Raw genomic sequence first — 27,326 nt, forward strand, 5'->3', positions numbered from 1 at the left:
CTGCGATGTGCCTTAAGTTGTAAAAAGACAGACACAGATTTTAATAATATTGACCAGGGGCTCTTCTTAGTTTTGTTCTTGTTGTTCTGCACTTCCCTGTTCTGTTCAGGTTGATGTTTTTGTGAGTCTGTATTTCTCAGGAATATCTCAAGTAAGGATCTCCACCCATACCCACACTGTACTGTCGACGTCAACGTCCAGTCAAGGTCGACATCATGTACCTGAGATGGCGTCGGTTCTGTTTCTGGAACAGATGATCCAATGAGAGCTGGTAAACTGTACGCGATACCTGAGAGGCGCACCATAACACATCTAACACACGATCCCACTGCTCATCTGGAGGCTACAGATGAATGTTAACCTTTAATGAAGCATTATTAAGAAGTGGACTGTATTAGCACAAGACTGAACCATAGACTACAGCAAGGGGCAGCCCATAACATAATATACTGAGTATATAACTGTCTTGTGTTTGATGAAATCTTTCAATGTTTTATGTGATCTTTTTTTATATTAGAAAATTATTTAAGTGTAACTTTCTCTTAGGCTAAGCCATAATGTCTATGATTCCATACTTAAATCCCTTCTTAACAAAATCTCATCTCATCTGTGAACTCATCTGCTTCTCTTTTCACTTTGTTTACCTCTGTTTACTTCTGGTTTAAGCAGCTCAAATAAGGGGAAATCTGATCTAAGCAGTAAGATGCCACCATGAATACATCTCTGCTGGATTCAGATACCTAGATACGTTGCATACATTTTACAGAGAGGTACTGATGAGTGAAACCTTTTAAACCTCTATGAATGTAGGACCGTGGTGTTCCACTGTATTATAGATATATCTGATCAAATCTAATCTAATGTTTGATCTATATCTTCTTCCATTAAGAACATGCAAGTCTGTTAAATGATGATTTAACTGTAATTGTAAAATATAATAAGGTTACTTATTCCGTCTTTTCATCCTCAACCTTTCACTTCTAATGCTGTTGCTTTTTAAAGATAAATGTGCATAGTCCACGAGTTCTGGGATAAAGTGGAGGCTCTGCTCCTTAATACCCATTGAGATGGTGGATCACACTATTTAAGCTTTTCTTTTTTTTCATCTACCACCAGTGAATTCACATTGAATGGACTAGACTTTTTTGTGTATTGTGAAATGTAACTGTTTCTCTCTGTTTTTGTTACTGTATTTTGTGTTGCACCTCAGAGCACAGAACTTTATACAAGCTCCAAAAAGCCGGTGATTCTTGGCTGTTTGGCCTTCATCTGCCTTTTGAAGCCTGTTAAAGATGCTCTGTCACAGAACTGCAGACTTTCAGATTGTCAGATTCAAAAACATAAAAACTTGAGAGAACGGCACTCAGTAGAGCATCCACCAAGGCCCCAACAGTTCCCTCAAATTGAATCAAGCTGCATTAACACTCTCATATATATCAGTTCCTTTAATGTACCTGATTCATAAAATGATTCCCCAAAAAAATGTGGAATTTTAAAAACAGTAAAAAAGAAATACTTGATCTGCCCCCTGATCCAGATCCACACCAAACATTAATGGTTTCTTCTCTGACTAATACCACATCCATCCACCGAGTTCCGTGGTGATCCATTAAGTTGTTTAAGTGATATCTTTCAAACAAAGTAACCAACCAACAAACACACAAAGGGACAGAGATGAAAGCATGAGCTCCTTGTGGAGGTTATTAGCTGGATTGCAGAGACACTTGTATAGTGACCCCTGGTTTTAACAGGAAATGCCCATGATGAGAAGTATTAGTGAGAGAGACAAAGTAAATGGCGAATGATCTGTATTAAAATAGCACTTAGTGTTGATGACCACTCAAAGCTCTTTACAGAAAGATTTTGTACTGAATGAACCCAGGGAATGTTTTTCTTTCTGATGCTTCTTATGTGGCCTTTACCCTTGTCTGAATTTGAGTCTAAGGATACAGGACAGACTTGTATCTCTTATCAAGTCAGTGTTTCGCTGCTGCTGTTCTCCCCTCACTAACATGAGACCTCTGGAGCGTCTGAAATAACTGGGCAGTGTGACCCCAAGCTTCTGCAGGACACTTGTTGTAAATCCAAAGAGTAAGAGTAGAATTGCCAAAACCCTAATTTTGTTTTCCCTTTGCCATTATTGCGTTGTTGGATAGAAAACAGAAATTTTGCTCTGCAGCGTGTTCAGCACAGGGACTTTATCAGATTCTATCATTTACTTGTGCTCTTCTTATGTTTTAAATATGCAGCTCTTCATGCGTTTCCTCTAGACGTCAAACTTTTTTCTCTCTCTCACCTTCATTATCATGGTTTGTGTATGTGCTTACTTCTTTTCCTTCACTCTGTAAGTATCTGTGTTTAAAATCTTCACTCCTGACTGGTTGGTGTGTAGTAGTGTTGTACCACTTTCTGAATGTTGCTGTAGAACGTCTGGTCATTAAAACTCCAAACCAGCCCCTGATGGATTTCACCACACTTCTCTCCTAACATTAAAAGTCTCGGATCATAGTTCCACTTGCACTTCCCTTCAGATTGAGGACTGGGCAGCTCAGCTGTGTCATTTAAATACATTCTGCATTCACAATGTGACAACTGATAGTCTAATTTTGCCTCTCACATCATCGCTGTATAATGCATGTTGTTTTTGCACGCTCTCCTCCGTAGTGAGAGCAGAATGTGAAAGAGTCACACTGACATCTAGTGGAATAAAGTATGAGTGCATGTGTGATCAGGAGTCGGTACACGGAGGGTCACAATCACACTGTGTAGTAAGAACAGTCTTCAGCAACAAATGGAAAATATGTAGCAGCATTTTATTTCAAAAGTCAAACAGACATCTTACATATTGGTGGAGGGAAAACAAACTGCAGGTTGGGTTAAAAAAAATAAAGAGTTAAATACAATCAATAGTTTAGCTTCTGAAGCTTGGTGTTTTCACTTGTCCGTTCATGTAGCCAAGCTACTGGTCCCAAAGTAAAATATGGCCATGTGTTGTCCAATAAAATGTCCAAAGAGAAAAAGACTTGAACCAAAAACACCCTATTTATTACAAAAAAATAAAAACACACACACTCTCTCTCTCCCCTGTTCCATCATGCAAAGCCCACTTTATAGCAGCACATAGAGCCAAACATGACCCTAGCAATAGTTTTTGGGCAAATGAAGCCACTAATGGAAAAATAAAACAATCACTATTAAAAACACAGACACACACACACACAAACACTCACAATCAAACACGGACTCCATTACACACAATTTGGCCTCTGCATAGAGAATAAAGATGACAACCATTAAAAGTAGGTGTGGCTGGAAATTGATGCAAGGATGAGGGTTCAATGCTATTAAAAAATAAGTTTCCTCTTGGGCCTTTCCATCCCGACTGGCCCTTTGTTTTGATCCAAAGTGGAGGGTTGAGTAGGTGATTCCTATGGGGATAGGGGCATTTCAAAACCATTTGTTCACTGATTATCAGTGCCTGTTCCCCATACAGACACTCAAAAGCATCTGGATCCAAGTAATCAGCATCGCTTTGAAATGACTACCATTTCCATCAGTGTTTCCCCAACAATAATCCATCCAATTGTACAGGTTCACTGGTACTGCAGAGGCGTCCAAGCAGGCAACACACGGGTGTCGCTTCTTTCTTACAGCCATAATGTAAAAACTCTAAAAGGGATTTGCTGTAGTCTCGTCATCTTCAGTGGTTGCGTCTCTACTTTGGAGAAAGTCGCGGTGGAGATACAGTATTCATCCTCGGTCTAATTTTCAGGACAACGGGATCCACTCGGACCAGCTCGTCGGTCTTCTCACTGCTCAGGGGCGGAGTCAGGACACCTGAAGGGACTGAACAGCTGCTGTGACACTCCAAGTCCACATCCTGGTAAGAGTAGGCCTTGTCCTGTAAACAGCAGAAATACACAGGGATTAACAGGAGGTGCGAGGGGCTTCTGTGCTTTCCTGAAATCTGAGTTTGAGGTTTTGCTCTAGGACTAGGGGATACATCAGTGCATTTATGTTCTTTCTAAACTGCAATTAAAAGTGATCAGGTTACAACAGGTCGTCAGCATGTATGTGACCCGAGACACCTCCCAAAATGACAATGACCTAAAGCAAAGAGCCAAGACAATGCTCAAGACAACTTAAGTGTCACAGACTTAAACCCTATAAAAGATCTGTGGAGAGACACTTCCCGTCCAATCTAATGGAGTTTGAGAGAATGTGACCAACTGTACATATCCAGGTGTGTAAAGCTTGTAGACATTTCACAGAGAAAAGAGTTAAGGGTCCGAAGGTCTATGTAAATGAAGGATTGGAGTTGTTCATTTTAAATATATAAGCAACAAGTTCCAATAACATAAATTCACTTTTCCATTATTGGTTATTATTTCCATTGTTGACAGTAGACAGGCGAAGCAAAAATATTAATAATAATCTAATAACTCACATGGCAATAACATGTGTTACATGAGTGGGTCTAAATACTGTACTGTATACTGCCACTGTATCTGGTCCTCGGCTCAAAAGGTTTCAGTTATTTTCATGAGCTCCAGATTTGTCAAGGAGTTTCTATTTCTCTCACTGCTTTTTGAACATATCAAAAGTTTAAATAAAATGCGTGTCCTCTTCTCATTACAACATTTTCACTTACCAGCCACGTGAGATACGAAACATGGGTCTGGATGTTGTGCATGTCATCTGCTGGGATTCCTGTGTAAGTTTTCATAGGCGACCCGCCGATCTCCCTCAGTGCCATGGCAAAAGGAACCATCCACCTCACACACTGCTCCACCTCCACCCTCTTCAAAGCTGTACAGAAAAAAGGATGAAGTCAGGAAAACAAGAAAAAAAGACGGCATGCCAGAGCTTCAATAAAACTTAACTCAAGCATATCTAAAATGAAGTGGGTTTGTTTTATTTTTACCTGAAACGTTTTCCACCAGCTCCAGAGAGGAGAAGTGAAACAGAGCTGACGCAGCAAGGAGGCCATTGGAAAACTCAAGGCAACGCACATCGAGCAAACAAAGGTCCAACAACTAGAAAAACAAGAGAAGAGCTGAACTTCAACAATCCTAAATGTGTCTGCTTTTTGGTTTTAAATATCCAATATTATTTTATGAAAAACACCCCATTTTGTAACATTAATGAAGGAAATAACTTTTAAGTAGATCTGCATCAAACTTTAGTGAGTTCTTCTTTGACTCATGCCATATCCCTCCACCAAGCAAAATCATTACTGAAGTTTTTGCATTTGATCCTAGATATAATAAACAGACATATACCTCTGCTATGTGTGTGAATGTGGCCTGGGGGTATTTGGGGATGAGCAGGTCGTCCGTCTCTTTCAAGTAAGCCACCTGCATGTACACGTTGAGCCAGGAGATGGGAGTCTGTGGGCTCAAACTCCAATTCAGCTCCTGTGTTGGAAAGGAACAAAGAGCCAACAACCATCACACACAGAAATACACACAACTTCAACCTAAATTTAATCAAGGTTTTCCAGGATTGTCACAAGAGAATTAATCCTTTTTTCTAAGATCATGTTCTTAAAGAAAAGAAAGAGGGCTTTACACTACAGGTGATGGGTAACTCAGGGCCCAATACTTACCAAAATTTTAGCAAACCAAATTCCACAAATACTAGACAAAGGCAGTAAAGTTCATACTGATGTATCCTGGATCTAGCATTTCTTATATTTTATGTAGTCTGTGGCCGCCCGTCATTGTCTTACATGTCCTGCCAGTTTCATAATGAATCGACTTTTTCACTTTTCATAAAACAAAAGATCTTAAGTGAGTTGTGCAGCGCTCTTTGTCCACGGTCACTTTCCCTCTCCCTCTCACAGAAACACCATCTCTTCTTTCACGGCCTACATCCATTACTACGTTTTCAATTCAAAATGCACATAGACCTGGCATCTACACTGCTCTGAGAAGTTTTGTAGCTTCTAAAAATGAGAAGTTTGGAAATGCTGTTGTCCCCATTCTAGTTTCAAAACTGCAGGGCAGTATTTTTGTCTAGCAGGGCAGAAACTGAGATGTTTAGGAAATGATGACATAAACACTCAAAACCACTTGCTGAACGGGTCATTTTGTTCACGTCGTAGCTTTAACTGATTACTCAGACTCCTCACAGGACCACCTTCCAGATGAAAGCACCCGACATGAGCCTTAGCTAATAGTGTAGAACGCACCAAAGATAATCAATTACAAGCTTAGCTGACCATTTTGTCTTTGCCAACAGCTATTGTGCATTTATATTCTGCATTTTACAATGATTTACATGAGCGGGAGACTAATTATTATTCGAGCAATCTGTGACAATTCCGCAACAAACAAGTAAATACTTCCTGTACACACAAGGACACGCATGCTCACTGTACTTGAGTGGTCATATGATATGTGATTCCAGGCATGTTAGTATGGAGGGGGATTAAAAATGATGTTTTGATGTTTTGTAATAGTTTGAAAATGCCGCTTTAGTAGTAGTATGGACGTGGCCGGGTCGGACTGGCCATCGCTACATTTCCTTGCCCCCAATATCCCAGCTACAAATTCTGTGGGAACACTTGAGTATGAGTAACATGCATGTTCTTTACCTTCATAACAATGATTTCCATACTGAGAATCTCATCTTCAGTGCAGGCCTCATCTGTAACATAGGCAAACTGGTGGACCTTGGGAGGATACATTTCCTGGGGGAGGCAGAGATACAGGAGCATGAGATACAGGAACATAAAATAACCGATCATACCAACTCGCATATTTTAGAATGTTGCTGGAAAAAAGGGGCAACAAAGAGGGTGAAGGTAGAACAAGCTCACAACAAGACACACAGAAAAGGCCACTGGTTTCATTCATCCCACCTCACATCCCGTGCAGTCCCACAGTTCTCACCTCTACTTTGGCAGCGATGAAGAGACAGGTGATGCCTATGAGCTGCAGCGTTGATTTAAAGACGTTTCTCTGCGTGCCCATGAAGCGATCAAAGTAGTCCTGAGCCAGGTGGTATGTCTCCCTGTGCAGTTTGTACACCTCGCTCACCTGAAACATGCACACAAACAGAACGTTAATGCACTGATGAGTAGGGTTGGGTACCGAGAACCGGTTCCAATATGGAACCGGTTCCAATACAACCGGTAACTACCCGGACCGAAATGCAACGGAGATTTCGGTGCCTCATTTCGGTGCCTGAGCCAATGGAAGACTGAGGTCTCCGCTCGTCCCGCCTCCTCACACTTCCGCTCCTTCCTTCACGGGAAGCGGCGGCTCCCGCCGGGCCCCCGCAGCCGCGGCTGCCGGTGGACAGACTCCTGACAGGACAGGCTCCCGTGCAGGTGGGGGGGGGCAGCCAGCGCCGGGGAGAGGTCTCACGAGGAGATCCTCCCCCCCCTGCACGGGAGCCTGTCCTGTCAGGAGTCTGTCCACCGGCAGCCGCGCCCCTGGCGCATTTCCTCCTTGGCGGTGCGCCGGGACCGGCTCCGGCGGGAGGAACGAAGACCACGCCGAGAAATGTTTCATAAAAGCGACCGCATTTTAGGGGGGCGAAGGCGGGCCGAAGCCTGCCTGCGACAGCCCCAGCCGCGGAGACACGGGGGTCTCCCAGTGATGGGAAAGCGACCCTCAGTCTTCATTTGGCTCAGGCACCGAAGTCAGAGTCACGAGTCAGAGTGTGTGTGTGTTTTGTATTTATTTTTATTTATTTAAGTATAGTGTAAACTTTTGTTAACAGTTCGTATGTTATTCATAGTTTTAAGTTCAAAAGGGTTTTGTATTTATTCATATTTATAATCTACTTTATACAGTTAATATATTTGGCAATAAAAAAGCCTTTCTTAGTCAAGTATCGTTTTGTGCACTTTTTTGAAAAAAGAATCGGTTCAGGCACCGGTATCGTTTTAAAAGTATCGGTTAGGAACCGGTATCGGATAAAAACCAAACGATACCCATCCCTACTGATGAGGCCTCCTGGGACTTCAATACTGCATCCACAGTTTTTGTTTATGTGAGTGATGTTAAATAGCTCTAGCAGGTTCTATTTATCAGGAGGAGCTGGTCTTGTGGCAAAGTGAAACCGATTCATGCTTCTGCGTGCCTCCACATAGACGTGTACCCTGCACAGAGCCCTGTGACATACCCTGATGTGCACCTCCCTAAAAAGCTTTGCCGCAGAAGCATGAACTGGGCTTTAGAAACATCATAATTTTTTGAAGAAATTGTACTTTCTTGATTCTTGCTGTTCAGGGCTGTACCCTCATGGTTGAATGCAATTCAAGCAATTGTACGTTGCTTTGGATAAAAGCATCAGCTAAAAGAAATGTAATGTAATCATCAACACGCCCACTCACTCGCAGTTAATACTCCTATGGTTTCTGCAGGGCAGATTCTCCAGAGCCTCTCCCTCAGACATTTGCGTTCACACAGACGTGTCCTCCGGAGTTCAGTGCATGTCTGAAAGCACTGCAGATCTTGTCTTTTGTGATGCGGTTCCACATTACCTCCATGCAGCCCTTATCACCATAATTCATATGGGTTTACACATAGATATGAAGAGGACCTCAAATCAAAAGGCTGATAGGGTCTTGACTGAACGTGATAAGGGCCTATTCAGACTGGTTGATCTCTTCCAGAGAGAGAAGAGCTCATAGGTCATTGCAGCTGTAATTAAACTTTGAATCAACAATGTTCAAAGAACTGTTCCCACTGCCAACAAGACACTTTTCAGTATAACTGTTTGTGCCACAGGAAGTTGACTGATGAGATGGTTTTTTTTTCATGGCAGACATTTTGTTTTTGGAAAAGCACAGGTGCAAGTACTGGTGTTAAAGTGACCAGGAACAGCTGAGTTTCTCATAAGGTCATATGACATCAAAATGGCTGCTAGGAGAGTTTACACTCAGATTCTCGCAACAAGGGAGATTCAAGAGCTTTTGGTGAATAGGGCCGACGCTGGTGTTACTGTGATCTCTGAAGCAGAACTTAAAAGTTACGCCTGCCATGCACCACCCCTTGTCTGACTGCTACTGCTGTGTTCTTCATATGTGGACGTTAAATTGGTCACTGAGACGTGCTACTGACCTCCATGAGCCAGTCCAGGAGAATAGCTCTCATCTTTGGCTGCAGATGAGGATGCTTCTCCATCAGGTGGACGTCCCTGGTGTAGGTCTTATCCTTCTCCAACATGTTTTTCCACACCACATCTTTACTGGCCCAGCTGGTGAACAAAACAGATGATTCTATATTAAATGCGAAAGATTTAGCTCACACAACAACTTGTGTTTAAAGTAAGGTTTTCCATTGACAGAAACATGAACCAGAACAACAAAACTCTGAGTGAAAACATTTCAGCCAAGTCCCTACATGGCTGTAATGTATCCCTAGTTGCGTAGTTAGTGTTAAACAGTCAAAGAAAATAAATAACTCATCGACAAGTAAAGTGAAAGGAGACATACAATTTCAAAACATCCAGATGGGTGACAACTTAAAGAAAAAACAATATGAAGTATCTCAATAAGGTGTTGTTCCAATACTAGTATAGGAAAAAACTTTAGCGCTCTGTATTCTGACTCAACAACAGTAACTTAAAACATGGCTGGTGTGTTGAGGAACCATGGAATTGTGGTGTCCGCAATAAAGTTCGGATATATATTATCACGACAAGCGCATGCCAATTGTATGTGAATTCTCATGCGACTGTCGGGGTCATGTGATAGGAGCCTGACTAATAAGCGAAGGCTACTTATGACAGATAAAGAGCCAATCTACTCGCAATTTAGTGTCTGTCTACGTCATGATTTCCAATCATCTCCCTTTCTGTCCACCTAGCCTGAAACGCAGCCCCAGTGTTCAAACTAAAACAGAGCCAGCAGTGTTTCCAGACTCTGTTTTAGCACCTCTTTACTCCAGAGTAGTGAGGATCAGGCGTATCTGCATGAGACTTGATTCATTTTCAATAGAAACATAGTAATGTGGAGGTAGCCTTAATTATGAAGATTATTTCTGATATGGAGCTAAAATGGTTATTAGATTATTTTAACTACTGATATAAAACTAAAACCTTTGTGTGGATGTAGCTTTAGACTCACCACAGCTCAGGGAGTGGGGCACAATGCACGGGGGTTGCAAATATGTTGTTAAAGATGTAGTGAGGGAAGCCTGCATTTATAAGAGTAACTGGTCGGTCCTCCTCCTGATCCGGTGTTGGGATCCATCTGTGTGGACTCTTGAGACCAGCACCTGGACTCCAGGTCATCTGCACGAGACAGAGAGGGGGACAAGGGATAAGAAGTCAAAAAAAAGGGAGGATGAGACCACGGTAAACAAACATGTGGTAAGGACGGCTCTCCAATAGGCTGACTGCAAACATTAAGTAAGTTAAGTGTATTTAGTATGGCACCGTTCATAGTACAAAGTGCTAACACCAAGAGAGGAGACTACAGACAGACTACTTCAGAGAACACAATTAACTATATATGAATCTATATGAGGGGCTTACATATAAAACACAGCAGTGGTGCATTAGATACAATAAATCAAGTGGTGGGGATGGGTAAGTGGGCCACATATACATTAACAGAACTGAGGCATGGGGTTAGGTACACGCTTTACAACCAGGCGTGGAAACCAAGCCTACCTCACTGTCCCGCTGCTTCTTCCTCGTCATCTCGGCCACCTCCTCATCCAGATCCTGTATATACTGAGAATCAGATCAGAGGCAATTAGCACCGATGAAAAGCACAAGAAAATCCAATTCTACTCATAGACAAAAGAACACCTGCTGTATCAGTCAGTAAGACTTGAGTGACACATGGGGCAGTGATGTATGGAAGTGACGTCAGGCTCAGTTATTAATTCAGGCCGACATTTGCAGGCCAGCTCCACAAAAGGTGGTGTAGCCCAGAAACAGGCCAGTGACAGGTCCACCAGCACAGCACAGCTACTTACTATAGCCACGTCTGCCTTCCTCTTCCTCGGTCGGACGGTGGTTTCCTTGGGAGTGACAGACTCTGCTTCTGTGTCTTCCCTGGAACACAGCAAGACACTCGCACAGTCACTTCAACGAGCTCAGACACACACGCTAACATGCTCCTAATGATCAGCTCCCACAACAACAAGCTAACTAGCCGAGTGGCTAAAGCTGCATCCACTCAACTTTCCTCTCGCTCACTTTGAATGACGCGCCGGACGAGAGGCGCGCAGTGAAGAAAGAGAGGGACTCACCGTTTTCCTCGCATTCTCCTCGGAGGGCTCGGCGTCGGCTTCAGAGTCCACCTGTGGAGGAGAGGGGGTTTTATAAGAACTTTTGATTCTCTGGGGGGTTCAGATAAAGCACAGCACACACCGCTCCACTCCCAACCCCCACTCCCTGTCCCTCCCGCTGACAAAGCCCAGCTCAGCCTGGCGCGGGGAAATGGAAACAGTACGTGGGGCTAAAAGTGGCCAGAAGTCGCCCAAACAGCGAGGTACACCCAGCAGAGTCCCACAGAACACACAGCACACACCACACTGTCCACCCGGCCCTGTGGTTTTGTGTATTTTTCATGGGAAGGTGGTAGATTCGCTCCTGCTAACTTTGAACAGCTGGCTCGGCGCATAATGGCCGAAAGGACCCCGGGCACAGCTGAGACGCCAGTTTCCTCAATTCCCCATTAGAACACACACAAACACACACAGACACACACCCGGATGAGCCAGGGAGGAGGTGAAACAGTGCGAGCTCCTGTACTAACTGTGAATCCACTGTCTGACTTCCAGCGGGTTTACTGGAGCTTTAGCTGCAGCTGAAACTAGCTAAACCGAACTAAGTCGATAAAGCGTCGCTTCAGCCACTCACCTCAGGATTGAGCCCTTGAAGTTCACTCGTGTCTGGAGGGAAACACACAGGTGCAAGTGGACTCGGTGCTGGACCTCCTGCGACTGACCCTGGCAGCAGCTCTTTGTGTGTGACCGTGTCTCAGGCCGGGCTGGTTCCTCTGAGCTGGCGCCTTGTAGGGAGGAGTAGCTCGGACTTGGCGCTAAACCTCCAGCCTCAGCGCCTCTTCTCGGGTCAGCTCCCGCTCCCCGATCCGCAGCTCTCACACCCGCAGCGGACACTTGGACACTATATGTCGAGCATCCTCCTTGTGAGGCTTCGCAAGGCAGCGAAATCAAGTTTGTATTTTAGCAGACAAACGGGAGGCGTGTGGTGACAGCTGCAGGGGGCGGGGCTTGCGAAGCGGAAGTGCCCGGGCACCGCGTGGCTAGTCTGTCAGATGTAAACAAAAGCGCGGTTCTGTGGATTCGAGCTGAAATCAGACAGCACAGGGCAGAGGAGCGAGAGGTAGACACAGCTTGTTGTGATGCGGAGTCAGAAGAGGTTTCTCAGCCGCTGCCACTCTCTGATATTCAGTCAAACGTGAACTATGCAAACCTGCGGATGCTTCTGCCGGGGACGCCCCATTCACTGCGCGGGTTTTATACGAGCCCGCACATCCTTCTGTGTAAAAACACTTTTTTAAAGTTTGTTTTTGATCTAGAAGCCTGGTTAATGGTGGATGCTTGTTTTTCTGCACCAACGCTTTAGGTCGATTTTGACGATAACATATTTGACCTTTGGTCAGTCACGTGATCTCCATGTTTAAAACGCACACACACACATTGTTTGGTCTCTGCTCCCTGGTTGCCTCACTGAAACGACAAGATGAAGTTTTTGAATCTTTTTGGACGATTAAAGTCTGTGGTTATTGGAATGATTCATGTCAAAGCATTACCAGGTAAGATCACAATCACATGTGTTGCAATGTTTTCAGTGGTCGAGGAAATAATAGAAGTGAAATAATAATACAACTGTAAAAAAAAATGCTCCATTACAAATGTCCTGCACTGAAAATTAAAAAGAGCACAAGTATTACTAGCAAAATATACTAAAGTGTAAAGAATACTTAATGCATGAAAATGGCCTCATAAGAATGTTATCCTGTATTTATTATATATTAAAGCATTAAATTATCTCCGGCCATGCATTAATATAAGAAACATTCATATGTCACAGGAGGTTTTGGTCTCTGAATTGTAGAGGAGTAAAAGTGCAGAGTGGAATGAAATGACAATATAAGTACTTCAAATATACTTACTTAGATTGTAGTGCTGTAAATCTAGGCGCTATCATTTTTGATGGATTCTACTGTATGTAAACAAGTTTCTCATTTTCCTCAGGCACGCCCCTGGGGTGTATGAATATGTCACAGATCGTTGAGGAGGCATGCAGGGAGGCATCAATCTACCGTGATGCAGGGATTGTGAGTTATCTCACATTGTGTCCTTATGTATCCTAATTGTCACCTGGCAAACCGGTAATCATTTTGTATGAATCTTAACTGTGACCAGATAAACCATTTGTTGTAACCTCTTCTCCCAGGATGGTCTGATCATCGAGAACATGCACGACATCCCTTACTCATTCTCTGTGGGCCCTGAGGTGTGTGCCTGTATGACCGCCGTGTGCACTGCTGTGAGAAGCGTCTGTCCGATCCTGCCGCTCGGAGTCCAAATACTGTCTTCTGCTAACCAGCAGGCAATGGCCGTAGCTCTGGCTTCAGGTTCATACTCTACACCAACTAACTTATTCTTACGAGGCTGAAATCATCTGCAGTTTTAGCTTGTAGAACAGAACCAAACGGAACAAAGATCTTCAGTTATGTGTTATCACTGCCAACGTTTAAATAGACAAACAAACATCACAGCAGCTGATATCACTGTGTGGTCACCCACTCTTATTAATGATGTGTTGTTCTTGCTGAACAAAGATCAGATACTTGTATGTCCGATATCACCTGTACTTGATGCAGTGGCTACCAGTTAGTAACTACATCATTCAAATGTTTGTATATGATCACAGGAATGGATTTCATCAGGGCGGAGGGTTTTGTCTTTTCTCACGTGGCTGATGAGGGCCTCTTGAATGCTTGTGCCGGAGAGTTACTGAGGTATCGCAAACAGGTCGGAGCTGAGCATGTGCAGATCTTTACTGACATCAAAAAGAAGCACAGGTGAGGTCATCGTCTGCACTGTTTGATTAGAAAGTTAAAAGCAGAAAACCCACTGATAGACAGCAAATAACTGAAAACCTATTTAACTGTAGCTGTTGATGTAGGACTGCTTTTATTCTGACAATCCTGACATAGTTACCAATGGCAGGACTTACCACTGACCCAGTCCCTTACTAACACTAAATGAATATCCATACCAATATTTTTGGCGTGTCTAAAATAAAACATGAGTCAGGGAGATTTAAGGTATTTTTAAGTTCATCAGTAGCTTTAGTTTGGCTGCCATAATTAATTTTTTTAAACTGCTGCAGGGGGAAACATTGGACTTAAGTCCAGGGTTGGAATGAAAAACCCTTCAGTTGTATTATCACACACACATATGTAAGAATAAAAGCTGTTCACCAAATTGCTTATAGTTCAATAATGATGCCAAATGAATGAGATCTCCAGGTACAGGCTGATAGACAAATAGTTTTGTCTGTTCCTAAGCAGGGGATCTTTAATGTTTTCGTCCCACTCTGTCTCGCTCTGTTCCTTTGCCATCTGTCCCTCTATGTTCTCCAGGAGTAGTTTTGGTTTTTCATTACTCTATTTGCAGTTTTCAGCGATGCAACTAATAATAAAGGTAGCATTAGTTTTATTAGCAGCTATTTTCCACGTGTCTTCATTGTCGTAAATTCCCTCCTTTCTGGTGTTCTTTATTTGAAGTACAGCTTAATTTGATCCCTGCGACAGTTAGGTTTTATGTGAGTTTTTATCTCAGCCAGCCATTATTTAACTTGGTTTATTTGTCTGTATATTTTATGATTATATATGAGACTTCACTTATTAATGACTAATACAAATATGAAGAATTGTACAAAATAAAATTGTCTCAGTAAAAATAAGGCTTGTGAGGCTTGTCGAGGAAACACATTATTTATTAAAAAAGTAAGGATTTTCTGTAAAATGTTGAACAATGCAGGTCATGTTCTATCGACTTAATCAAAGTTAAAGAGAGCTGCTTAATAAATGTATTGTTCGTCACCTTTAGTGAAAGAGTGAGTTTTCTAGAGCGTTAATGCATATTTCGTTAGTAGCCTGACCAATATTAGTTGGCAATAATATCGGTAGATATGAGCCTCTCACAGACATTTTGCATTTATGTTTAACAATTTGAAAACTTTTGTTTTAAAGAATTAACAATGCAGAAGAGATGTGCAAATATTTATATATTTGACCTGAAACAAAATAATATTTGTTGAATTAATTCAAGTTTTAATATGTAGTTGCATTTTTGTGTGTTTTTTAAAATATGTATTGTAAAGTTTATGGTTTAAAACTATAAAATATCATGCCTCAATTACATTTCTGTGTTATGAGGGTTTCATATCAACATCCTAGAATCATTTTTCTATATTTTTATATTTAATGTAGGCTATACATGTGATGATCAGTGAAGGACTGTCCTTGACAAGGAGTCCAGGACAAGTGCTCCTCAAGATCTGGCTCTAACAAAGTACCTCCACTTTAATTTAGGCTAAGTCATTGTATGTGTTGTTCCCCAGCGCCCATGCCCTGACATCAGACGTGAGCATTGAGGAGACGGCCCGTGCTGCAGAGTTCTTCCTCTCTGATGGACTCGTCATCACAGGAGTGGCCACTGGTGCAGAGGCTGACCCGCGTGAGCTCAAAGGTACTTATACAAAATCCCCACACTTCCACAACCAGGAGAATCATGTTTATCAAGCCAGCATTGAGCTTTCAAATCACTGTTTGACACTTTGGTGTACTTGGACAGTAACATATGGCTATAACTGATGTTTCACCATTGATTCTATTGAGTTAGCTGTGATATTTTGTATCAATCATCTTTAGTTTATAGCTGGTGGCACTTCTCTTAAGTGGAGAAGTGCCACCAGTCACTGCCCAGTCTGTCCAGCAGAGGGCAAAATCACCTGCAGTTGTTGTCATTATCCTATGAGAGTTCCTGACCGCAGTGTTCAGTGTCCAGTGGTGGTTATAGGACATGACAAAGGTGGAAGGCACCCAATATGGCAGCCATGTGAAGCCCAGCTGCACTGTGGCTCAATTTAGGAGAGCTCTCACCTTGTCTCTCTCTCTCACACACACACATACACACACACACACGCACAGACAGACACACACATACAGAGACAGACAGACACACATTGTTCTACTTCTATCTTAGTGACGACACTCACTGGCATAATGCATTTGCCTGCCCCTTACCCAAAACTTAACCATCACAACTAAATGCCTATCCATAACCTAAACCTTATTCTAACCCAAACCCTAAAATCAAGTCTTAACCCTAAAACAGCCCTTTGAACAATTAAGGAGCAGTCAAAATGTCATCACTTTCCAAAAATGTCCTCGATCAGTAGGCTCTATGGTCATAATGGTCCTCACAAAGTATAAGTACACACACACACACACACAAACACACAATATTCAGTGAGGTGTTGATGGATATGAAGTAATATGAAGCCTGAAATTTCTGACTTCCTCTGTGAGGATAAATAGTCGTTCCATCAGGCAGGAAATGAGCCTCAGCACCAGGTAGTTGCTGACTTGGTGGTGGAGGTGGAGGATGGTGGTCGTCAGCCTGCTAGTGAACACTGAGTAGCGTACACATTACTCAGTCCACTACTCGTAGAATTAAAGAAAATGGATCATTTCCAAGAGATTGTGCTCAACAGTTGAGATCATTATTCTAGTTTACACACATGCAGAAGCACACACAGTATGAATACTGTTCATGAGAATACCAATGAATCACGCGTCAGTGGTTCCAGCATTAATGATGACTGGATCTAAGGAAAGTCAAGTGGAGGAAAGACACAAAGCAAAGACTTTCTTGTGCTGAGTACTTTCATGTTGTGCTACTTTATAAACCTCCACCACACTTCAAGTGGTTCACTGTGATTAAGTCAATTGCGTGGCTGCACTCATAAGCCTGTTTTTACTTACACACCCATTTCCCACTGTACAGTTTCACAGCATGAAGTGAACAGGTGCACTTAGTGAAACAGCTGAATGCCATGACGCTGCTCCAGTTTCAGGGTCCTGGTGTTGTGCACACTGACTCACTGTCATGGCCTCATGGAACACTTTTATAGATCCCAGCCAATGTCATGTACACCTGTGCTGTTTTTAACTATGCATAGTCAAAGTGTCTTCCATGAAAAGAACAATATAAAAAGATGTTGTGTTTTATGATGTGTAGCTTAACAGATATCGCTCATTGCAACAAACCCATAGAGATGTATTACTTGTTTAGTCTGTTGTCCTCTGCCCTGGCTTTGGCCCCTTATAGGTCATTATTTGTTCCACAAGTTTCCACTGTTTTAGTGTAAAAGCTCAGATTAACCATTGTTTGTCAGCCCAAAGCAGACAGACAAAGTTAGTCAGTAAGTGGTCAACATAGAGGACCAGTGAACAGTTCAGGAGCCAGATATTAAACTCAGGAGACCAAAACAAAGCTAAAAGAAGAGTCAATATTGGACATATTGTATTATTAATGAACAAACATGACATTATCCTAACGTTGCTCCATATCAAGTCAATGACTGACAAGGCAACGTTTTGTTAATATGTTCAGGGTATGAACATTATCAGTTGAAAGGTCACAGTTTTAATGTGCCCAGTGGACAAAAGCTGCTTCTGAAATAAAAAAGAAATACTAAAGAACCCCCTTATTGTGAAGTACCTGTTAAAGATGTAAGCTATAAAACTGTTCTAATGTGTGTGGTTAGTGATAACCTGGTATCACATTTGGTTCAGTTTAAACAGGCAGCTGTTTTAAGTGAGCTTATTTTAGAATAGAATAGAACCTGGTATATTCCTCAGAGGTTGGTGGATATGAAAGTAGAGTTAAAAGGATCACAAGTCAATATCTACATATCTACTTAACTTGTAAAAATAAGAAGCTGTTTCCAAACAAATTTGTCACATCAATCTGACAAGGGACATAATATGTCAGCTTGCTGTAAACCAAAAATATAATTAGTCTACATACAATATATGATTTCGTAGTGTTTTTACATTTTGCAACTTATCCTGTTGTACCTTTACTTAAGTAAGATGTCAGTCTTGTACTTGGAGTAATAAGTATTTTTAATTTTAAAGAATATAAATTGTTGTATTGCGTCTTATACAGATCTGAATACTTTTCTTACAATTGACAAAGTTTTTTATTTGTTACTTCACTACTTTTATTTTACTTTGCAGAATCATTGTTTCACGCAAAACATATTAGCAGCTTAAAAATGGGATGCAGTTTATAAAATAGATGATCTATATGCTGCCTATATGTTATTTTTGCATCAAATAATAATAACATTCCAAAATGGGCCAAATGTTACCTAAGCAGCTGACCTTTATATTCTACCTGGTACTATCAAAGTAAAATGAAGCATTTTAACTTTTAATGGAGTATTTTTCCATGGTAGCGCTCCACCATAATTACAAATTTTCACTGGATTAATCTGTGGGCTGGGATAAAAAAAAAACAGGTCGGTATCTGCCAGGGGTCAGTTGGTCTGAAACCTGGACAGTGTCCCTCACATAGCTAGGGCTGTTATTTTAAGAAGCCTCCAACCACCACATGCAACACAGTAAACACTTGGAGCTTAACAGGCACACAGGCTTAGTTTCGTACTTGCAAATGAGAGCAAGCAAACACACACACACGTGCACTCTCTGAACGGAGGTTGGACTCCGCTGTGTGCAAAGATCACCTGGTGTATCACAGTCTCTCTCAGTTAAGCACCCTCTCACCAGTACCACAGACACAGTGGGGACAGGTGCAGAGGGCTACACTACACTGACCTGAGCTCAGATGCAATTTCCACATACATTTTGTATGATTAAATTTCAAATGCTTCCATGTACATGAGCTGGTAAGGGATAGGTATTTTATAAAGTTTATGTATGACAAAAAAATCGTGATGTTGCTGAAATGATTATTTTTAATGATTTGAAAAACTGGTTTGCTGTTTCTTTGCTTTTGCAGAGGTTTCCCAGTCTGTGAGAATCCCAGTGCTGATTGGTTCCGGAGTGACCTATGACAACATGGAGCGCTATCTTGATGCAAATGGAATGATCATTGGTTCTCATTTCAAGGAGGGTGGCCGCTGGGCCAATGCAGTCCACCCAGAGCAGGTGAAAAGGTTCATGGGAAAGATTTGTCGCCTTCGAAAATGACAGGTCCTATTAAAAATGCTGAATTCTAACTTCAAGTCTTAAAAAGTTTTCACTTTACCTCAAAAAGACCCCAGAGATACTAAAGGTCTTAAATGTAATAATCAAAGTAGTGTAAATCCTGACTGCTGTATAAAGTAACATTAGTTATGAAGCTCAGTGATTCATAAAGGACAAGGGTCAGTTTTATGCATCCAGCTCTCATCAATTCATTAATTATGTCATTAGGTGCTGTGTTGTTTAATGCAGCTGGAATATACTGACAAGAATGCCATATAAATATCAATAGCTGACTGTTTTTAAATGTTATTCTTTGTATTTTTAAAAAGGACTTGAAATGAGTTTGTCATTTTTACTGCCATATTAAACAGAAACCAGCTTAAGAAAACAAGATTTATTTGACTTTTTTTTACATTTTTATAAATAGACACAAAATAGAAAAACATAATTTTCAACTGTACTTACAAAAGTGAGTCAAAAATAAACAATTTGTGTGGATTGGAAAAAGTGGGTACCAGCTGAAAAATACAAAACGGTACACTTAATACAAAACTTTAATAGTGGTTTTGTAATAACACCCTAATAAGAATCAATTTGAACAAATAACATTCATTTGAGGGAATTCAGAGATAATAATTTCACATGATATGAATACTGTACAGGTACACATGGTATGAAAGTAATTTTTAATATACTTGTCACAAAAATGTCTAAAGCTAAGGCACATAATATAATACACACAGAATACAATCATGGACTAACCACTCAGAGTCTGGCTGCATCCAACTGCATCATACGTCAGAGAAAATAATTCTACAGGATAGAATTGTTCTTTTTAGAATAGTATCACACACTGTAATAGTAAAAACATGTCACACACCACAACAATCCAAACAAGTCACACAACTCAAATCATCGAAAATGTACATATGCTTATATTTTAAAAGTAACTGCACACGTTACTTATGTTTTCCAATGTGAGCGACTGACGTTCATTGATATCAAGAGTTTGAGGTTCATTGTTCTCAGCTTTTTCAGAAGTGAGGGCTGCCAACATTAAAAGTCAAAATTAAAAACTTTTACAGTGTTGCAGTGAAACCAGAGTATTTCGGAGTCGAGGCATCATGCTGCTCATTGGGCTGTGGTGGAGGCAACCTGAGACACACCCTCTCACAAGCACTTTCCTTACTGCTTGTTAGTAGTTGCAGAGGCGCTGGAAGGGCTGCTTGAAGTGGCCGTAGCGCTTCTCTGCTGGGGAGAATCGCATCTTGGCTAAATTCTGCCTGTGAAGGGAGCTGCGGCTCAGCTTCTTCGCCTCAGCCTGAGTCCTGGCCCTCTGGACAGCCAGCAGCCGGATGTTGCAGGGCAGAGGGATTCCCCAGGCAGCCAAACGCCAAGAAATGTGCTGCCTCACTGCCACTGGCCTGCACAGACACATGAACGGATGTAAGTATGTGTTGATACTATGTTAGGTGAATAAACACCAGAGATATTACTGTGAACCAGCCCTGTGTGAATGTTCTAATCATCTGTCCTTCTCAACACTAATATAGGATTTAGACCAAGAATATAATGACATTTTGTCAAGGTTTTGAATGATCCCTTTTGTCATGACATCAGATTTGGGTGAATCTTGAGGTTATAGTGTTTATCAGCATTACAATGCAGCAGATATTAATCAGAAACTCTTTAGTCTATCCATATAATATGGTTGAATATGAGGCGACCCAGTTATGATTTGTGGTTTATTTGCCAAACCTGTCTTGACATGGTGCAGCGATTCTAGCATAAAACGCACAAAAAGAAAAACGTAGCACTTTTGCTGCTAGGTTTTTGTTGTCACGTTAGCAGCTTTCTCCAGCTTGAAGTCTTTGTGCTAGCAACCGTCCTCTAGCTTTAGCTACATCCAGTATTTAACCACCTCGACAGAGTGGTATCGATCCTCTCACAACTCTCTGTAAGAATACCAGTGAGCATATCTCCTGATGTGCCAAACTATTCCCTACTGCCAACATGGACAACATAACAGTTTCAGTGACAGCTGAGCCACCAGGTGATTCAAATCAGAATCTTCAAATGGCATTTTGAGGTATAACTTAAAAAATTCAGGTGACCCTGGAAAGCCAGGTCATCGTGCTGTGAGACTGCACAGATATTAAGTTCAGGGAAGCTGGAATCAAGATCTGTACGCTGGTAACGTGGCCAGCAACTTCAGCAGGCCAGTAGCGACTGGATGCCAAGACACTGGCTGTGAGACACCGTCTCTGACAAAAATCTGACAGATGGAGGCGGAGGGGAGGCAAACCCGAGCAGTCCAAATGAGAAAGCAATGCAAGTGGACTTCCTGGAAAGGAGTCAGAGAGGGAAAGAATTTGTGGGCTGACATTTTGGCGATGGAGCCCAGCAGGATGGAGTTCATCCCCCGTAGCATCTATGACCTTCTCCCAATTCTAACAAACCTTGTCCTGAGGGGACTCAAACGAGACCGAAGCTGCAAATTGTTTGGACAACTAGTCCCTCTGAAACACATATTGTGTGAGAAAGCACCCACAAAGCAAAGGTGCAGATGGAGGCGCCACAAGGTCCTGGCAGTAAAATCATTACAACTGGAAGACGAGGCCAAGAAGTTGAACAAAACACTTATCCATAAGCAGAGAGAGAGAGAGTCTGGCGCCCCTGATAGGGGCTTGGAGCAGCAACAGACTAGGAGCAGACCTCAGAAGATGCCTCATCTCCCCTAGGAGATTTACTGATCTGGGCCAAAGTGGGGTGGTCAAAGTGGAAGTGAGGATAAAGTAATCCTTCAAACCAAAGCTCTGAAAATTCCAGGCACTGGTGAAAGAATGGACCTTGAACAGATGGAAGGTTAAGGATCTGCCTGTGGAGGTCAGAGCAAGAGTATTTCCAGGCCAGTCACTGTGGAGAACACAGGGCTCCCCCCAAAGCCCCAGAGACATCTCACATATTATCAGTCGAATCAGTGCATCAAAGTATGTAGGAAAACATCACATCAGGCTGTAAACCTGAGTCTTGTCTCAACTGAGCCAGTTATGCCAAAATTATACATTGGTCCAGCAAAATGGGGGTTGTTCTCCAAGGTGAACCCGAGAGTAACCAGGCAAAGATGAGACACAACATCCCTACTCTAGCTTCCAGCTGTTTCTCTATGAGCAGCAGTTCCCAATGGAGGAAGAGAGAAAACATAGAACTAGCTTTCTAGACTGAAAAACTGACAATAATTACCCAGGATATCTAAATTTGAGACTAAGTATTAAGGACAGGATGGCCCACGCAAATCATAGGATTGGTCTGTATAGAAGAGGAGCTCTGTGATTGGTCATGCCATGAGGCTTTTCCTATGTTGAGATACTATGCAAGGTTTGAAAGAGAGCTACAGGTTCATGAGGATACTGCCGACTGCTTCTTATCTGTATGTTCAGTGGTGCACTTGGATTTTATAACTGAACTAGACACTTAATTTAATTCACTGTGGGGAAATTTCATGTTTTCATTTCAAAGGTCACAAAAAGGCAAAATAGCACGAGTATAAATGGTAAACGTGATATTCAAATGCAGCTCATGCATGAAAACATCACTACAATTAATCCAATAGTATACATAATACTTTAATACTTAAATTATACTTTATTGATAACACTTTACTTTTAATTAACCTTCTGAATGCAGAGCTTTTACTTGTAATGAAGTATTTTTACATTGTGTTACTGCTATTTTGGCCTAAATAAAGGAGCAGAATATTTCTTCTTCAATTGCACATATACAATAAGCCAATAGACAATTAACGTCTACTCAATATTTAACCTTTGCAGGTGAAAACCACTGTACCTCTCATTTTATATATTGTTCTATATAATCTATAATAATCCCATCTTTAAAATGTTTGACTTTCTATGTTGGAATCTCAGTCTTGGAAATATGGAAGTAAGTTTCAGGAATTTTGGCCTCAAGATCTAAAACAAGTGTGTGTGTGGGCTGGAGTGTCTGAATGGAAAGTTACCTGGGAGTGTCTGCTTCATCTTCGTCAGAGCCTTGCTCCTCTTCCTCCTCCTCCTCCCCACTCATCCTGGGTCTCATCTGGTAGACAGACATGCTCGGGTGTTCGATCAGCAGGTTCTCGAGTGGATCCGTCTCAGGGACTGACAGCGACCCGCTCTCTGTGTGAGGGACATCCCGGTTCAAACAGATCAGTTTTCATCCCGCTGTAAGCTGTGCCCTCACTGACCCAAGAATGTTTGAAGTCTCACCTGGGAGATTAACAAAGATCCATCCTCCCTCCTCAAACTCCATCATCTCCTCAAAACCGTCGTCTGCTGCCTCAAAGACCTCGCATGTGTTCCAAAGCAGATGAGAAAGAATCTTTCCAATCATCTTGATGCCTCTGCTTCGCTCTGTAAATGACCAAACACAAGCAGGTAAATCACAACTATACAGCAAAGTCACTGGAAATAAGTTTTGGAAGTTTTGTGGACTCAAACACTTGATGATGATGAATGGATTTTCATTTTTGGGTGAACTATCCCTTTAACCTCCTCTTAGCTTTTGTCTTTAACAGTGCAAATAGCTCCCCTTTAGGCTGTCTGAGTAAACACCCCAAAGACATGTCTAGACACCTGCTCTACTTTATATCAACAAGTGCTTCCATTACGCATGCTTAGAAACCTGAGCAGCCTGAGTTATATCTGCATGGGGGGGGGGGGGGGGTGCAAGTAATGGAATGTAAAGCTTAGAGAACATCATGATGCAAGAGGCTGGAATAACACGTATTATACAATCTGTTATCTGTCGTACATGTAAACATTAACTTTAATTTGTGAGCGCAGCTGACTGACTGAGATTTCAACACTGGGTTCCCCATAACTTTTATTCCAGCATTACGTGAAATGTGGTGTAAATCTACATTGTCTGTTGATAGTCCCTGGTCCAGGTTCCAGGATAATCTTGGATAGTCTCTTAATATGACTGATACATACTGTTGTGTGCAGGACTTACACTGAGAGGTCAAACTGACCAAACAAGTGAGAGAAGTCACAGTACTGGATTTAAAATATGGTTTAATGTAGGTAAATGTTTATATGCACAACAAATCTTTCTTTTTGCTCAGCTGTTGTACAGTATCGCTGTATAAACAACACGATCTACTATGGCCACAACATATTACAGGTATTATTAGTACATTAAGTACATCAGCTGGCCTGACCCCCCTCCCCCTGTCTGTCCACAGATCATCTGACTGCGCGCACACAACAGCGTTTTGAAATCTCAATGATCACAACAGGAGACTGTACGGCTGCAGTAAGACGAGTGTACATGACAGAGTATGTTCAGTGAGAATACCCGAGGCTGCGGAGTGATCGCACCGCGGACACGACTGGAGACAGAGAACAAAGACCGACGGACTCCATGTCTGACACAAAGACCACTTCTTCTCCCGCTCACACTCACCTGTAGAGCAGGAGTTCCTCTGGGTTCGGGTGTGGCCGCGGGTTGTTCGGACTCTCTGCGGCTCTACTGCAGCTCTTCACACTTTGTTTTGACCTCGAACTTGTTTGTGTCGGGGAGTCCTCCCTGTGTCCTGTGACGTCAGCACCGAGCACCGCCCATTGGGACTGCGTCACACCAGGCGTCAGCCAATCACACGCACCGAGCTGTGGAACATATTGACAAATATGTGACCGCGACGGAACACTTCATATAATATAACATTATATAATATGACTTTATTTACAATCACTTTATACAATATCACTTTTTTTTAATCATGTGTGTGTGAACATGGCTGAGTATTGTCAGAAAACTGTCATCGAGCTTATAAACAAAACCTAATGTTACAGAATCTATTTCCTGTCGTGGACTAACGTTTTTCAAGCCTCTGTTCAGTGACATATAAGTTTATAACATTGATATGTTAATCCATGATACACGTCAAATGTCTTAGTCAATCAGGAAGTGTAAAAACTATTAAGCTTTTTGAATATGATGTGTTTCTGTACCTTTCCTTCAGCGTATACAAGCGCTGTACACGCACCTGGCGCTAGGAGGCGCAAAGCCAAGAGGTGGAGGAAAACAATAATGTTGTTGTTCATTATAAGATTTTTCATAAAGGCAGCATAACACAATACATACTCCGAGTTGTAGGCTACAAACTGTTATGATGATTAATTCAGCTCCACTGTAAAAAAAAAAAAAAAAATTCCAAATTCCAAACAAAACAGTTAATGTATTAATTAATTTATTTGGTAACGCAGTTCCTCTAATGTGAATGTGTGAATGTCATCATGGCCACAGACTTAAATCATGAATTAATGATCATGGATCTTACAGGTACTGAAGCTGCCTTCATGACCATGGCCACTGGGTGTCGCTGTGGCGCATGAGCGTGTCAGATCAGAGAATCAGTGAGGAATGGATGTCTATGGCTCACTTTGGATTTATGCCGCCGTGTTCTCAAAAACCATCCTGGAATTCTATAGTAATAAATCTAAAGCCTAAAATAAATTAATAATTTACATGAATATCAAGCTTTATATTTCCCTATATCTTAAATTAGCAACAAAAACAGTCAAAACTATAGACTGTATATAAACTATATAGACTGTATATAAACTTTTTAATCGTACAAGACATTGTCTTTGTGCTCCACGGGCTCATGGGTCAGGTGGCTTGGAGGAGAATCAGCAGTGCTTATCTAGAGAGGAGGAAGAGGAAGAGGAAGACGATCCTCCCTTTCCCATGAAGACCAGGCTCAGGAAGCAAGCATATTATCCAAATAGATCACTTGGCTCCCAAAACACAGGCTCTCTTGTGGTTCCAAGAATCTGTAAGAGTTCAGCTACCAGGCTCCTCTCCTGTGGAACCAGCTCCCACTCTGTGTTTGGGAGTCAGACACCATCTCACCATTCAAGGTTCAACTTAAAATGTCCTTTAGTTAGGGCTGAATCAGGTGAGGCCTTTGGGCTCAGACTACTGGGGGAACTCCCATCATGCACTGAACACTTCTCCCCTTCTCTCTGTCTCTCTGCCCTGTCATTCATTTATTTATTTTACTACATGTCACTAACTATATGTCTCCTCCCATAGTCTCTCTCTCTCTCTTTAAAGTTATCTCTGAGTCCAGATCTGTAGGATAACAGCTATTATTATTTATAATAATAGCAATGTCAATATTTTTGTTATTATTATTATTATTACATAATGATTCTATTACCTCAGGTCATTCCATCGTAGTGATTGTAGGTCCACTTATCCATTTGTTTCAAAATGGTTCCAACAAATCTTTGAATCATTTGTCAACAAGCCAACAACTTAAAATGTACATTGTTACACAAAAATCTTCAAGGTTTACAAAACCAATGAATCTGTAATGTTTTGGTTTTTACATTTATCATCAGCAAACAATTCAAATAAATGTGTAAACTAACTGATGGCAAGGTAATGTATTGTTACTATTATTGTTTTATTGGCATTATATACTTATATACGTTTTTTTAAACTTCAAACGTTATTTTTTAAATCATTTTTGGATACCCATTAGCTTCCACAAAGTGGAACTTATTTAATGGTTGCTATAGTATATGATATGGGTATTTAAATGTGTATGTGTATGCAATAGGAGCATTAGTGGCTGTATTCCCCAAACTAGGAGAGTGGCTCCAGCAGATCCCAGGCTCAACATGTGAAGCCTCTGTCCAGAAAAGCACAGTCCTAGAAAAAAATGAAATACTGCCCAGAAACCTCAAACTCCCCTCTGAGGGCCCCAGCTTGACAAAGACGAACCAGCCCATGGCCTATGTGTGGGGTGCCAAAACAATAATATAAGCATATCAATTACAGTCTGACAGGTAACACAGGGGACACAATAGTATTGCATAAAGCAGCCAAAATGCCATACAGGATTATACTGTAAACTCTTTGTGTGTCAATAATGTGACATAGATTTAATATTAACAGGAACTTAAAGTTAAGTGTGTGTGTACAATGTTTGATAAAGCTATGTAATCTGTGCAATACTGTAGCTTTAGGATGCTGTGCACTAACCTTCTGCTACAACAACTACATATAGAATATAGCAGGTCAC

At 41.6% G+C, this 27,326-nt stretch overlaps 3 protein-coding genes across 3 annotated transcripts; 1 reads left to right on the forward strand and 2 right to left on the reverse strand.

The window, feature by feature from the left end:
- Nucleotides 1-2,811: 2,811 nt before the first annotated feature.
- ccne1 (cyclin E1) lies at nt 2,812-12,115 on the reverse strand. The gene is made up of 12 exons (XM_061067815.1): nt 11,833-12,115; nt 11,220-11,270; nt 10,944-11,022; nt 10,633-10,695; nt 10,085-10,251; nt 9,078-9,213; nt 6,897-7,043; nt 6,599-6,694; nt 5,283-5,417; nt 4,925-5,036; nt 4,652-4,809; nt 2,812-3,901 (listed from the first exon to the last, which is right to left on the reverse strand). The coding sequence occupies exons 2-12, from the start codon at nt 11,231-11,233 to the stop codon at nt 3,716-3,718; spliced, it is 1,293 nt and encodes a 430-aa protein (XP_060923798.1). The 5' UTR covers nt 11,234-11,270; nt 11,833-12,115; the 3' UTR covers nt 2,812-3,715.
- A 138-nt stretch (nt 12,116-12,253) lies between these two features.
- Nucleotides 12,254-19,263, forward strand: zgc:162297 (uncharacterized protein LOC555865 homolog). The gene is made up of 6 exons (XM_061067816.1): nt 12,254-12,751; nt 13,194-13,276; nt 13,396-13,576; nt 13,876-14,026; nt 15,574-15,701; nt 19,044-19,263. Exons 1-6 carry the CDS (start codon nt 12,679-12,681, stop codon nt 19,232-19,234), a joined length of 807 nt encoding a protein of 268 aa, XP_060923799.1. The 5' UTR covers nt 12,254-12,678; the 3' UTR covers nt 19,235-19,263.
- Nucleotides 19,264-19,610: 347 nt separating this feature from the next.
- Nucleotides 19,611-24,806, reverse strand: si:ch211-260e23.9 (uncharacterized protein LOC555795 homolog). Its single transcript, XM_061067817.1, has 4 exons — nt 24,695-24,806; nt 23,497-23,640; nt 23,250-23,406; nt 19,611-20,655 (listed from the first exon to the last, which is right to left on the reverse strand). The coding sequence occupies exons 2-4, from the start codon at nt 23,618-23,620 to the stop codon at nt 20,427-20,429; spliced, it is 510 nt and encodes a 169-aa protein (XP_060923800.1). The 5' UTR covers nt 23,621-23,640; nt 24,695-24,806; the 3' UTR covers nt 19,611-20,426.
- Between the last annotated feature and the right edge of the window lie 2,520 nt (nt 24,807-27,326).

The sequence above is a fragment of the Limanda limanda genome, chromosome 3 (assembly GCF_963576545.1).
Source record: "Limanda limanda chromosome 3, fLimLim1.1, whole genome shotgun sequence".
Taxonomy (NCBI): Eukaryota; Metazoa; Chordata; class Actinopteri; order Pleuronectiformes; family Pleuronectidae; genus Limanda; species Limanda limanda.